Source organism: Linepithema humile, unplaced genomic scaffold, assembly GCF_040581485.1.
Source record: "Linepithema humile isolate Giens D197 unplaced genomic scaffold, Lhum_UNIL_v1.0 unplaced_1, whole genome shotgun sequence".
In the NCBI taxonomy this organism is placed as follows: domain Eukaryota; kingdom Metazoa; phylum Arthropoda; class Insecta; order Hymenoptera; family Formicidae; genus Linepithema; species Linepithema humile.
Window position 1 is genome coordinate 422,346 of NW_027124985.1, and position 15,059 is coordinate 437,404.

The window sequence follows — 15,059 nt, forward strand, 5'->3', positions numbered from 1 at the left end:
AAGATAAGCTCGAAGAAGATGAGGTGATTAGTCATCCAATCAACCGACTAGATACAAGACATCTGAAAAGCAATCGGTAGCGTTTGACTAACTCCGGTAGCCGTCCTCGACTACCTTCGACAGTCCGGCTATCTGTACAACTAGCGCGCTGCACGTAGAACCGAAGATTGCCCTGCCGTAGTGGAGATTTTATGATTGAAACCGACCTTTCCCTCCCCCGAGCCAAGCCTAAAGTCAAAAAAAATCGTGTCCCAATATTTGTCATACAGTAAAAATGCGTTCATCTATAGATTCGCTATAACTCTCGGTAAAAGTCTATAACTCCTCCTCCTCTCAGTGGTCTATAAAGTATTTACACGCGATCGCGACGCGAATATGAAAAGCGCACGTCACTTTAAACGGCACTCCGCGTTTTATATTACTGCGAAATTACAGCGGAACAATGTTACAATAATCATACGATATTTTAGCCGACACTCCCGACGCGTATTTTGTCATATTAGAATGAAATTTAAACTCGAATATCGCTCATTGCACGGAATACGCGTTCGACACGCTGCCATGTACGCAACAGGTAATGGTAGAAAGGGGGAGGAAGGTGAAAGACTGTGAAAAGTAATAAGAATTGGTGGTAGTTGAGGGGGGAGGGGGGAATAACGCGCCGATACGCGAACGGTCTGCCTCGCTCAAGTCCCGCCGTGCGAATAGTAACAATTCATAGGCAAGGATTCATTCGTATAAGGTCGTGTCCAGTGATGCCAATTCGAGCTCGCTGGTACCATGGGTACCGTAGTGGAGGGGATACGCACCGTGTGCTCGCCGAGCAACACGGACATGTGACGTCAGCGATTTCGCTTGTGTGGGTATCCCCTCTTCTACGGTACCCATGGTACCAGCGAGCTCGAATTGGCATCACTGGTCGTGTCGAAGGATTCAAGTGTGATTTAGGAGTAGGGAAAAGGAATGTGCGTGCCGATACGCGTGCGAGAGAGAGAAAGCGTGGAAGTGAGGGAGAGAGGACATAGAGCACATAGGCTACAGAGCGTATGTAAACAACCCCACCAAACCTTCCCTTGCCGTGAGTGAAAGAAATTCCTAATATGATATATAATATTTTGCACATTACAAGATATTCTTTTTGCATTCAGAATTTTAATTTCGTTAAATAATTTACTATTTTATTTTTCGCCTTCTATCGTATTTCGTGTCGTATTTTTTAAATTTTGTTTGTAGATTTGTCAGCGTGATCTAATATAAAAATTAATTTTACTTGATAAAAATTCTGTGTTTTAAAGCTTTTTGAGCGCTTTTCAATTCCATATTGTAGTACAAATAAATAAATATACGAGTAAAAATTAAAGATAAATACTCACGTAAAATAAATAAATGTTACAAAATACAAAATATCGTTTTACGTGAACACTGCTGCTCGCGCAATGAATTTCGATCGAAATAAACCTTTCAAAATACGCGATGTAATCGATGTACATTCCCGATGCGTCCCGACTTACATAAGAACAAAGACTATATAGTTTTTGGTATCACACGAATACACTCGGCATTCTGTAGAAAACAACAAAGGGTAGTTGTAAGAAATAATTGTATCTCATCAAGATAGAGGGAGTAATTTCGGAGGTTAACTGTAATGAGAAAGATACAAGGATGACCAGAATTATTACTGTCGTCAGCATTATTGCCCGCCGGAAAACTACTCAATCTAAGAATAATTGTCGAGAGCTTCTTGATATGTGTGGCATAAGATTTAAGAAAAAATGAAATTGCAAACACGCATAAATCAATTTGAAATCATTTACAATTTGTTAAGCGTCAATCCTAGAGCCCGTTGAACAAGCGATGTTACGTTTTATTTTACGTAATAAATTTATTTTTTATTATAAAACACAAATTTATAAAAAAATACGTATTATTATCGACATAAAAAATAAATTCTATCAATTACATTATTATGATGGCAGAAGGAAAACAAATTAATAGTTATAAATTGACATATTTATAAAAAAGAATATAATTTTAAATAAGTGTTCCGAATTAATTCAGCATCTGTATCTATATTCGTCATTAGTACCTGTGTTTTATTCCTCATCAAGTGCGCCGTTACAGCTACGGTTAATGCAACCAAGCGCATTAGAAATTGTGCTGCCGGAGTAATAAGTAAGTTCCTCTGTCATAAGAATATCGATTACTTAATGTTCAAACCTCATGAATTTTATAACAAACTATTATAAAATATATATATATATATTACTTATACAAAATATTGGTTTTTCTATATTTATAGATATTGTATTGAATTACGTATCACATGATTGGATATTTCTCAAATAATTTATTGCAAATAAAAATTATTGCTTTTATTGCACTTATGAGTGTGTCACATCGCCTGATTTGCATTACGTTAGAATGATGTTACAAGTGATTGATTTCGATATATTTGGAAACTCAATATTACTACTCAATAAATATTTTTTAACTCTTAATATTTTTTACCAACAAATTTTATTAGACAGAATAAATGTATAAAAATATTCATTTTTAATAATCTCTATCGCAATATATATAATTTTATTTAATTGTTTCTTTTCTTCGTTTAATTTCCATTAATCCCAAATTTTAACGTAACTTACAAGACATTACGAATATGCATAAACGGCAATTTTATATACCAACAATAATTATCCACATTTTGAAATTAAATTATTGAAAATTAAACTTTTACGTTTCCGATCAATGTTACATATTATACATATTAGTGATAAATTACATTTTATAAACTTAGATCTTATACCGTTATCGTAAATACTACATCTAAACTTTTAAAACATAAATATGGATTTTAAAACATAAATATTTATACATATACATGTAGCAAAGAGAGAATGTGTTATAAATGTCACATGACACAAAGGATATTCCTCATACGCCAGTTCGTGTTTCATACGCCATCATATCAGATATAACGAACTCGACAGTGCAAATGCGTGTGTGTAAATTATTTAATTAATTGCTTGAAACTGAAAAACTTATAAAATAACATGTTCTTTATATCGAAATTTGTGATAATAATCTTATTAAATAAAACTTACGCACATCTCACGCGAGATATGGAAACAATATTACTGCCAACATTAAGTCCGACAGGAGTAAAGGAGGTACGTACGTTTTGCAGTTATTATTCCATTTATTACTCGATCGTCGTTATTTAAGAATTTTAAAATTTTTTTCTTAATTGTTATCTATTTTACAGATATCTATAACACTAAAAGTTTTTGGACGATTGATTCAACTGAATCTGCATGGAAGTGATAGAGTTGTACCGCCTGCGTTCGAAGGATGGAAATATAATGTTAAAAACGTTACAGAAAAATTGTTGGAATTAAACGTATCAAGTCATTGCTATTATTATCATGAAGATCATATCAGCTCTGCGGCCATCGACTTTTGTCATGAACATGGATTGGTCAGTAATATTACAAAAAAAACAAACTGTTTTAAAATTTTTATGTTTTTACTTGTATACTGCATTACTTTTCGTTTTAAATACAAATATAACATGTAAAAAAAATATATCTTCTTAAAATTAGGAAGGACTTGTTTTTATGGAAAACAACACAATAGAGATTCGGCCCTTGCGGAACGAGTTTACGCCTATGTGCTTAATCGACGATTTTAGAGGACAATCAAATCTTTCATTTGGCAAACCTTATGTTATCAAAAGATCACTGCAATATTTTGCTGATTCAAAACTTTACCACCGGGACATGTTTAAACTGAAGCGACGTCACGTACGCAATGCTCGACAAAATTTAACTATAGAACTGGCCGTTTTTTTCGACGAAGCAGCATATCATATGTACATGCCTATTCTGGACAATGATGAGGATAAGTTACGCAATATGATATTAGCATACGTGAACCAAATTCAAGCCTTGTTGCATCATTCAAGTTTCGGTGCTCCTGTTGATATTTCATTGGTAAAGTTGGTAATAATGGATAAACAGCTGTCAAATTTGTCTGCTTTCGACGGTGACCATAAAAAGATGATCAATTCATTTTGCGATTACGTGAATTTTTTGTATTCTGAATACGGGATTGATTCGCTTCAGTGGGACATTGGCCTTTACCTGACCGGAATAAATCTATATGAGTCAGAAAAGGAACAAAAGCATTATGGTGTTGTAGGAAGTTCTTTCTTTAATTCCTCGTGTACACAGAATTCATCGTGCGCCTTAGTAGAAATCGGTTCTACCGGTCCTTACGCAGTCTCGGGTTTTGCGACGTCTCGTATTGCTGCTCATGAGATCGGTCATCTGTAAGTGTATGTATACTTTTTTTATACAATTAGGTATATGATATTTATTAGAAGAATTTTTATATTTGTGCAATTGAAAGATAAAACTGCTCAGAGTTTTTAAGAGATTTAGTTTTTTAAAGTGTAAAACTTTTGAGTAACAACAAAGTATTAAAAATATTGCGGATAAGGCATATTTTCAAACGTAATAATTTAATTGTTCAAAAGATTAGGAATGGAACACGATAATGGCTCTATCGATTCGACGTGTCCGAATGGCAAATACATAATGTCAGATTGGCAATATCTACGGGGACAAGTAACATGGTCCGCATGTAGTCGTAACATTACGAAAAATCTGTGGAAAGAAAAACCGTGTCTTGCTGATCACACGAGACGAGAAGAGACCGATGATCCATATGTACTGGGCCATTCACGTTATCACGATTTACCTGGAAGGGAATGGACTGCCAAAGCACAATGTGAATTATTTTTACGCGACAAAGATGCAAACGTAGTCACGTTGCATGTATGTCAAGTCTTACAATGCGAAACGCCTGACAGAAATAGGAATTTCTTCGCGGGACCTGCGTTGGATGGTATGTCTTTTTTGTAATTAGAAACTTTAATTAAAATTTTGAACTAAATTTTTTTCAGGAACTAATTGTGCACTCGGAAAGGAATGTCGCGGCGGAGAATGCATGGCCGTTATCACACCACCATACATTTTTTCGTATTGTGAAGACGATAATTGGAGTGAATGGAAAGAAGACTCTTGTAAAAGCAATTGCTTGACGAAATCTAAAGGCGTGGTAATCAAACGACGTTTTTGCAAACATGGTATTTACAAAATGGCTAGTTGTGATGGGCCATATTACGACGTGGTTCTGTGTAATGACTCCAGCCTTTGCACTGAAGAACGTTTTACGATTGCCAAATATACTGCTCTAAAATGTACTGAACTTAGCCTAAAAATAAAAAGACAGGGCAAAGAATATTTCAAGTACGAACCGTTAAATGAGCCAGGAAAGCAGGCCTCCCATGTCGTCGAGGAACCGTGGAGAGCCTGTACCATACACTGCCTACGTGAAGAAGAAATATCTGCTAATTACAGTCTGTTTTTTTCCTATGCACCACGCCAGGAAATGCTCGACTTAAAAATTGAACCATACTTTCCAGATGGAACGTGGTGTCACGAGAAAGATGGGCAAAATTATTATTGCCGCCAGCATTATTGTCTGCCGGAAAACAATTCAATCGAAGAATAATTACCGAAAGCTTCTCGACATGTGTGGGCAAGGATCTAAGAAAAAATAAAATTGCAAAACAAAAGTAATTCAATTTAGAAATGTTTAGTATTTGTTCAGTATAAAATCTAGGATCCATTAAATTATCGTCGTTACTTTCTATTTTAAGCAATAAATCCATTTTTTGTTAGCATATAGTAAATTTATACGAGAAGAAATACGTCGAATTATCGACATGAAAAATTCCATCCAAAATCCAAATAACTTAATAGTTAGTAATTGCATAAAGAAAAAAATAAATATTTGTTAGTTGACAGGGATTTGAAAAAAATATAATGATAAATCAATGCTCAGAATTAATTAAGCATCTGAATCGATTTTCGTCATTGGTACCTGCTTTCCTTCTTCGTCGGACGCGCCGTTACAGCTACAGCCAATGCATTACATGTTGCTATCGAATTAATTAGTAGATTCTTCTTCCATAAGAAGATCGACTACGTAAACTTTAAATCTCGTGAAATTTAGAATATACTACTTAAATATATATGTATATTACTTAAACAAAGTGTTGCTTTCTCTATAGTTATACTTGTATATATATTTATAATTGTATTGTACAACGTATCACATGATTGGATATTTCTCAAATTATTCATTGCCAATAAAGAATCCCTTATTGCACTTATGAGCGTGTCACATTGTTAAATTTACATTACGTTAGAATGATGTTACAAATAATTGATTTCGATATATTTATTAACTGAATATTACTACTCAATATATATTTTTAACTTTTAATATTTTTTACCAACAAATTTTATTCGACAGAATAATTGTATAAAAATATTAATTCTTAACAATGTCTGTTGCAATATGTATATATTTATTTAATTGTTTCTTTTCTTTGATTTCTATTGATCCTGAATTTTAACGTAACTTACAAGATATTACGAATACGCATAAACGACAATTTTATATACCAACAATAATTATCAACATTTTGAAATCAAATTATTAAAAATTAAACTTTTACGTTTCCGATCAATGTTACATATTATACATATTAGTGATAAATTACATTTTATAAACCTACATTTTATACCGTCATCGTAAATACTACATTTAAACGTTTGGATTTAAAAACATAAATATTTATACATATACATGTAGCAAAGAGAGAATATACAATAGGTGTCACACTACACGAAAGATATTCCTCATACGCCAGTTCGGGTTTCATTCGTGATCATATCAGGTATAACGAACGCGACAGTGCTAGTGCGAGTATATAAATTATTTGATTAATAGTTTAATAGTTTGAAATTGAACGAGAACTTAAGAAAATAAAATGTTTTTTTTATTGAAATATATGATAATAATTTTACTAAATGAAACGTACGCGCAAATTACGCATGATATTGAAACAATATTACTGCCGGCATCGAATCCGACAGGCGCAATAAAGGTACGTGCGTTTTACAGTATAATTCTATTTGTTGCTCGTTATTCGAGAATTATCAAATTTCTTTTTTAATTGTCATTCAAATTACAGATACCAATAACACTGAAAGTTTTCGGACGATTGATTCAACTGAATCTGCGTAGAAGTGATCGAATTGTATCGCCTGCGTTCAAAGAATGGAAATATAATGCGAAAGGCGTGACAGAGAAATTGTTTAAATTAAACGTATCAAGTCATTGCTTTTATTATCATGAAGATCATATCAGCTCTGCGGTTATTAACTTTTGTCATGAACATGGATTGGTCAGTAATATCACATGAAAAACAAACAGTTTTTAAATTTTTATGTGATTACTTGTGACCTTTATTATTTTTCGTTTTATATACAATGACACATAAAGAATAAATATATCTTTTTAAAAGCAGGAAGGATTTGTTTTTGTGGAGAACAACACGTTAGAGATACAGCCTTTGCGGAACGATTTCATGCCTATGTGTTTAATCTACGATTTTAGAGGACAATCTAATCTTTCACTTGGCAAACCTTATGTTATTAAAAAATCAATGGAATATTTTGCTGATTCAAGTCTTTACCACTGGGACATGTTTAAACTAAAGCGACGTCACGTGCGCAATGCGCAACAAAATTTAACTGTGGAACTTGCCGTTTTCTATGACGAAGCAGCATATAATACGTCCATGTCAATTTTGAACAATGATAAGGATAAGTTACACAATATGATATTAGACTATGTAAATCGTATCCAAAATGCTTTCAGTCGTCCGAGTTTGGATGCCTTTTTCAATATTACGTTAATAAGTTTAAAATATCTGAAAGAACAGCAGTTAGATTTGCCAATTTCTGATGGCGACGCTAAAGAATTGCTCAATTCTTTTTGCACATACGTGAATTTTCTTAATCCTTCGGACGATAATGATCCGCGTCACTGGGACATTGGCCTTTACTTAACCGGAATAAATCTTTATGAATATATTCACGTATTGCAACCGTATTACAGAACCGAAAAGAATTATGATATTAAGGGAAGAACCTACCAAGATGGCGCATGCAATCCGCTTTTATCTTGCGCAATAGTAGAATTCCGTGATTCATCTGAAATCACATCATCTCTTGAAGCTATTTATAAGATCGGAAATCTGTAAGTTTTTGTATATTAGTTTTACGTATAGAGAATAAATTACATTTTATAATAAAATTTATTTAATTGTACAATTGCACAATAAAATCAACAAGTAAACAGTCATTATTAAAAAAATTTATTCTTTAATTGTTTACCATGTTAACTATTACTAAATCATAAGATAAATACGAATATTTCAATCAAATAATGCAAAGTAAAACATATATTTAAAATTAATAATTTATCTGATCAACAGTTTAGGATTAACACAAGAGCAAAGTTCTAGCGATTCGCAAAAGTACGTAACATGGTCTAAGAATAGTAACAAAATTGAAAAACTCTGGGAAACAAAAACGTGTCTTAGAGATCAAGCAAAAACAATGATTTCCAAACCGGAAAACATCAATAATGACAATGCGGGACAGAACTTAACCATAGAACTTGCCGTTTTTATCGACGAAGCAGCATATAATAAGTCCATGTCTATTTTGGACAATGATGAGGATAAGTTACACAATATTATATTAGCGTACGTGAATCGCATCCAGGCTGCCTTTAATCGTCCGAGTTTGGATGTTTTTATGAATATTACGTTAATACGTTTAATTATGCTAAGAGAACAGCCGTCAAATTTGCCAATTTCTGACGGCAATGCTGGCAAATTGCTCTTTTCGTTCTGCACATACGCGGATTCTCTAAATTTTCCGAACGATAATAATCCGCATCACTGGGATATTGCCCTTTACTTAACCGGAATAAAACTTTATGAAAATGTTATGGTAAAATTTAAAACGCATGACAGAGATGAGAAGAATTTTCAGATTACGGGATATACTTACTTCGATAGCGTATGTAAGCCGCTTCTCTCATGCGCGATAGCAGAATTCCGTGACAAATCTGAAGTCGAATACCCTCTTACTGCTATTAAGATGATCGGAGAGCTGTAAGTTTTTAAGAACTAGTTTTACGTATAAATTGAAAATAAATAACATTATATAATGGAATTTATTTAATTGTAGAATTGTACAATAAAATCAACAAGTAAACAATCATTTTAAAAAAATTTCATTCTTTAATTGTTTGTTATATAAACTATTAATAAACTAAAAGATATTTAAGAATATTTTAATTAAACAATGCAAAGTAAAGCATATACTTAAAATTAATAATTTATCTGTTTTACAGTTTAGGATTAATACCAGAGCAAAGTTCTAGCAATTTGGAAAGGAATATAACATGGCCCGAGTATAATCGTAATAAAATGGAAACACTATGGGAAAGAAAAACATGTCTTAGGGATCAAGCAAAAAGGATGAACTTTAAAAAGGAAAACATTGATAATACGCAAAAGAAATTGATCATAGAACTTGCCGTTTTTTTCGACGAAGCAGCATATCATATGTACATGCCTATTCTGGACAATGATGAGGATAAGTTACGCGATATGATACTAGCATACGTGAACCAAATTCAAGCTTTGTTGCATCATTCAAGTTTTGGTGTTCTTGTTGATATTTCATTGGTAAAGTTGGTAATAATGGATAAACAGCTATCAAATTTGTCTACTTCGACGGTAACCATACAAAGATGATCAATTCATTCTGCGATTACTTGAATTTTTTGTATCCTAAAGACGGGATTGATTCGCTTCAGTGGGACATTGGCCTTTACCTGACCGGAATAAATCTATATGAGTCAGAAAAGGAACGAAAGCATTATAGTGTTGTAGGAAGTTCTTTCGTCAATTACTCGTGTACCGAGATTTTATTGTGCGCTTTAGTAGAAATCAGTTCTACCGGTCCTAACGCAGTCTCGGGTTTTGCGACGTCTCGTGCTGCTGCTCATGAAATCGGCCATCTGTAAGTTTATGTATACTTTTTTATACAAATTAAGTATATAATATTTATTAGAAGAATTTTCATATTTGTTCAATTGTAAGATAAAACTACTCAGAGTTTTAAAGAGATATAGTTTTTTAAGGTGTAAAACTTCTTAGTAACTACAAAGTATTTAAAAATATTGCAGATAAGGCATATTTTCGAAAGTAATAATTTAATTGTTCAAAAGATTAGGAATGAAACACGATAATGACTTCATCAATTCGACGTGTGCGAAAAGCAGATACATAATGACAGATTTTCAATATTTGCGGGGACAAGTAACATGGTCCGAGTGTAGTCGTAACATTACAAAAAATCTCAGGAAAAGAAAACCGTGTCTTCTCGATCATACAAGACGAGAAGAGACCGAAAATCCATATGCACTGGGCCATTCGCGTTATCACGATTTGCCAGGAAGAGAATGGACCGCCAAAGAGCAATGTGAATTATTTTTACGCGACAAAGATGCAAACGTAGTCACGTTGCATGATATATGTCAAGTCTTACAATGCGAAACGCCTCGCAAAAATGAGTATTTCTTTGCCGGACCTGCGTTGGATGGTATGTCTTTTTTGTAATTAAGGAGTTCAATCTAAAGTTTTGAACTAAATTTTTTTTAGGAACACGTTGTGCACTCGAGAAAGAATGTCGCGGCGGAGAATGCGGGGCCGTTATCGAACCACCATACATTTTTCCGTATTGTGAAGACAATAATTGGAGTGAATGGAAAGAAGACTCCTGTAAAAGCAGTTGCTTGACGCAATCCAAAGGCGTGGTAATCAAACGACGTTTTTGCACACATGGTACTTACAAAACGGCTAGTTGTAATGGGCCATATTACGACGTGGTTCTTTGCAATGACTCAAGACTTTGCACTGGAAAACGCAAAAGAATTACCGAATATGCTACCATAAAATGCACCGAATACAATTTAAAGGTGAAAAAGGGAGGCGGAAAATATTTCAACTATGATCCAGAAAATGGGCCGGGATGGAAGGTCATTCATGATAAGACGAAACCGTGGATAGCCTGTACCGTATATTGCCGACGAATTGTATCTGCTGCAAAAAAGCAATATGAATATGTGGCACGCCTGGAAATGCTCGACTTAGATATCGACCCATACTTTCCAGATGGGACACGGTGTCACTACGAAGATGGCCAGAATTATTACTGCCTCCAGCATTACTGTCTACCGGAAAACTACTCAATCCAAGAATAATTGTCGAGAGCTTCTTGATATGTGTAGAGTAGGATTTAAGAAAAAATAAAATTGCAAATACGCATAAATCAATTTGAAATTATTTACAATTTGTTAAGCATCAATTCTAAAGCCCGTTGAACAAGCGATGTTACTTTTTATTTTACGTAAGAAATCTATTTTTTGTTACAAAAATCAAATTTATAAAAAATACGTAACATTATCAACATAAAAAATAAATTCTATCAATTACATTGTTATGATTGCAGAAGGAAAACAAATTAATAGTTATAAATTGACATATTTATGAAAAAAGAATATAATTTTAAATAAGTGTTCCGAATTAATTTAGCATCTGTATCTATATTCGTCATTAGTACCTGTGTTTTATTCCTCATCAAGTGCGCCGTTACAGCTACGGCTAATGCAACCAAGCGCATTAGAAGTAGCGTTATCGAATTATAAGTTGGTTGTTCTTTCATAAAAACATCGATTACTTAATGTTCAAACCTCATAAATTTTATAACGAACTATTAAAATATATACAGGGTGTCTGGCAATAATCGCCCCACCGGTCATATACAGGTAGAGGAGGTCAAATCGAGTAGAAAAGTCCTTTACCATTTTTTAATTTTCATAATAAGTACTGAGTAATTAACGAAAAAAGATCGGCGAATCCGCGCGAGTAAAGCGCGCGCGGTGAGAAGGACGTCCCACTGCTACGCGATCACTAGGACACAAGGATCTAGCGTTACTCTGCAAATCCAAGTGTGTAATAAGTACACACATATATGTGTAAAATAACACATTTATGTGTGTAATTTAGTTTGGCGTGTAAAAATAACACACTATACTGTGTAAAAAAATAAATTTATACATTTAAACGTATAGTTTAACACGTTTTGCTTTGTATAATATGATATATAATATTAAATGTGGAAACGTGTACTTCTAAATAATTCAAATGTGTAAAAAGCACACACATAAAATAACTGTACACATTTAGATCTTCTTACACACGAGTTTCATGTGCAATTATGAGAAAATGTTTATTAGGTTAGGAAGAAAATTCTTAGCGTTTTTTAAATAGTTGAGCAAAAACACTACGGATTTTCTACTTAAATCTATAATATCTCGTTTATAATGTTCTCTATAATTAAAGAACACTGAATCTTCTAAATATTAATTACACAAATAACATGAATTTATAATACAATAAGTTTATTATTGCATACATTTATTATTACATTATTTGGATAATTACATTTAGAAAAAGATATTTTATCCATAAAATTCAATACGTTCATGATTTATCAACGGTACATATTTTCTATTTTTTGTTTGAAAAGATGAAAGTGGATAAGGAAACATTAAATCTTTGACATTTTTCACGAAATTTTGTACATTGCAAATTTGCGTAACTTTATATGAATTTATTGTAAAGTCAAAATATTCAGTTTGCAATGTTGAAATAACTAATAAGATTTCTTTGTTAAAAATAAATATTTCATCCACTTCTCCAAATACTGGTAAATCATCTTCATCACATTCAAGCAAAATTATACTTTTACAATGATATGTGCTGCCATGCACTATTACTTTTGGTGATCGCATTATTTGGCAAGTCAGCCATTCAGATTCATTAATAATTCTATGAAATATTTTTGCATAAGGCAAATTACACAGAAGGACAGATACTCCAAGTGCTATATAATCCCCTTCATAGAGAAATTTTTTTGAATCGGTACCAGGATATGAAGCTAACATGGAACATAGGCGTGACTGATGTCTGTATGACATTGTAAGAGCCATATTTTTGAAATTACGCACAATCGGCACAAGTGATTTAAAATATGCATGACATGCTTCAAATCTAAAGCACCACTGTTGCTTGGTGGTCCAAACAATTTGATGTATCTTGGAACATGAATTAAAAAGTGAAACTTTGGTACAATGGAATCTGGATATAAATTAATAAATCGTGTAATGTATACTTCAATCATTCGACTCAATAATTCAATTGATTCTTCGTGTATCTCATAAGCAAGACAAACATTCATGATTTGCAATAGCATAATATAACAATTTATGTGCTCAATGAGATGTGGATTTTCACATTGTATCCAATTTGCAATTAACAAAGGCAACATGTGTGCTAGAGTGAATATTTGTGCTGCACTTTGTCGTAAGCTACCATCAACAAGATGATCACGAAGAATTAGAGCAGGTTTATCTTTCTTAAAATGACCATAATCAAAATGAATAATACGTTTATTGAATTGTTCAAGTGTAAACAACTGCAGTTCAAAAATGCAATACTTTAATAAACGACGAATGGCAATTTCTACAGGGCCTTCGATGAGAATATGCATACAATCTTGAGGCAGACATAGTGTCACATCTACATTAGGACTTTGCAACAGAGGACTCTTATTCATCACTCCATATGTTTTTTGCCAAAATTTTTTCGCTGCCTTTGTTAATGTACAGTCAGTTACAATTTCGATATGATTGTTGTGAATTGTTTTATTACGAATCATAAAACTATCATTACGAAAATGATTTTTATACTCTTCAGATGTCGTCAAACAGGAACGACAAAACCGATAAGCTGAAACCGATTCTTTAAAGCCACCTAGTAATGCAGCAGCAGGAGTATCTCCTGCGCAAAATAATAATGAGCCTTTAAAATTCTTTGTTTCTGTTCCAACGTTTATAGTAATACCCTCATTTTCTAATTTTACAATGTCTTTTATAAATGGCTCTAAAACCTTCTTCAAAGCTCCTGGTTTTTTCAAATATTCTGTTTTTAAAATCGCATATAATTGAATGGCATTCTTTGACGATCTAAATTCAGGATATATGTTCCCTAATGTCCAGTAAAATACTGACAATTTTTGACTCTTTGAGGCTGCACCCAAAGGATTGGCAATACCGAGATCATCATAATAAAAAATTATAGCTAACGCATTATTATGATTGCGAAAAAAGTCATTCTCTCGATAGTAACTTCCATCCAATACTGTCCGATAGATTCCCGATTATGTGGCTTTGGATTCTCGATATTTGATCTGATTTCATCGTTTTCCAACAAATTTTTCAAATTTTTGAAAAAAGGCACGATGTAAGCATCACAAGTAGTTTCACAAATCTCTGTTACTTTTCCAATGGAACGTTTCTTCTTTTTCCAAACAAGCTTTGTATCAAGTATATATTTTTCTGCTGATGCCATATTAAATTTTTGTATTAATATTTTATCTAGAGCTTTTTTCGATTGGACAGATGAAAATAGTGAGGATGGTGGATGTTTCTCAGTATATATCTTCTTAATATCTTGAAAATTCACTAAATTTGTATCAGAATCCATTGTGTTTTGAATTTCTTGCTGAAAAAATGATATAAATATTGAGTTTTATCTAGAAATATATAAAAGAAATAGATCATTCAAGATAATAATTATAACCAACTACTATAATCGCTGAATACATGTCCAATAAATGAGTTATTGTATCCATGATGTGCTCAATAGCCGTATGAGACATTTTACATTTTTCTCGAATGTTTACAAGAAAATGTGCGACGTGCCATTGTAAACGTTCTGTAGCTGTTTCTAATGTTGGTTCTTGACTTTCATCTAAGTGACAAAAATTAAAAACATATAAAATGATACTAAAATATTTAAATCTCTAATAATTCTCAAAGCTAAAGATATAATAATAGTAATCACAATAACAATCATTGAAATAAGAGTAAGCATTTTCAATATCTTGTATATAATTTATTAATTTAATGTGAAGAAGCTATTCTTGATATTATGT

At 32.7% G+C, this 15,059-nt stretch overlaps 2 protein-coding genes across 4 annotated transcripts; both read left to right on the top strand.

Moving 5' to 3' along the window:
• The first annotated feature begins 167 nt into the window (after positions 1-167).
• LOC137001825 (A disintegrin and metalloproteinase with thrombospondin motifs 14-like) lies at positions 168-5,577 on the top strand. The gene is made up of 5 exons (XM_067361001.1): positions 168-3,170; positions 3,266-3,478; positions 3,603-4,330; positions 4,538-4,908; positions 4,967-5,577. The coding sequence occupies exons 1-5, from the start codon at positions 3,054-3,056 to the stop codon at positions 5,575-5,577; spliced, it is 2,040 nt and encodes a 679-aa protein (XP_067217102.1). The 5' UTR covers positions 168-3,053.
• LOC137001807 (zinc metalloproteinase/disintegrin-like) lies at positions 4,836-11,588 on the top strand. 3 transcript variants are annotated; one of them, XM_067360976.1, is made up of 8 exons: positions 4,855-4,908; positions 4,967-7,021; positions 7,109-7,321; positions 7,445-8,178; positions 8,417-9,103; positions 9,346-10,019; positions 10,228-10,601; positions 10,661-11,588. In XM_067360976.1, the coding sequence occupies exons 2-6, from the start codon at positions 6,905-6,907 to the stop codon at positions 9,749-9,751; spliced, it is 2,157 nt and encodes a 718-aa protein (XP_067217077.1). In that variant the 5' UTR covers positions 4,855-4,908; positions 4,967-6,904; the 3' UTR covers positions 9,752-10,019; positions 10,228-10,601; positions 10,661-11,588. The 3 variants fall into 3 exon arrangements, with proteins under 3 accessions (XP_067217076.1, XP_067217078.1, XP_067217077.1); XM_067360975.1 differs by having other exon boundaries at positions 4,836-7,021; positions 10,186-10,601; XM_067360977.1 differs by lacking the exons at positions 10,228-10,601; positions 10,661-11,588 and having other exon boundaries at positions 4,836-7,021; positions 8,417-9,201; positions 9,346-9,477.
• The last annotated feature ends 3,471 nt before the right edge of the window (positions 11,589-15,059 follow it).

Excerpts from the sequence above, each read along its gene's own strand:
- LOC137001825 (XM_067361001.1), top strand. The coding sequence starts at position 3,054 with ATGTTCTTTATATCGAAATTTGTGATAATAATCTTATTAAATAAAACT. Across the intron at positions 3,479-3,602 it reads TTTGTCATGAACATGGATTG|GAAGGACTTGTTTTTATGGA; the intron begins GTCAGTAATATT and ends TCTTAAAATTAG. Across the intron at positions 4,331-4,537 it reads GCTCATGAGATCGGTCATCT|ATTAGGAATGGAACACGATA; the intron begins GTAAGTGTATGT and ends ATTGTTCAAAAG.
- LOC137001807 (XM_067360975.1), top strand. The coding sequence starts at position 6,905 with ATGTTTTTTTTATTGAAATATATGATAATAATTTTACTAAATGAAACG. Across the intron at positions 8,179-8,416 it reads ATTTATAAGATCGGAAATCT|TTTAGGATTAACACAAGAGC; the intron begins GTAAGTTTTTGT and ends TCTGATCAACAG. Across the intron at positions 9,104-9,345 it reads ATTAAGATGATCGGAGAGCT|TTTAGGATTAATACCAGAGC; the intron begins GTAAGTTTTTAA and ends TCTGTTTTACAG.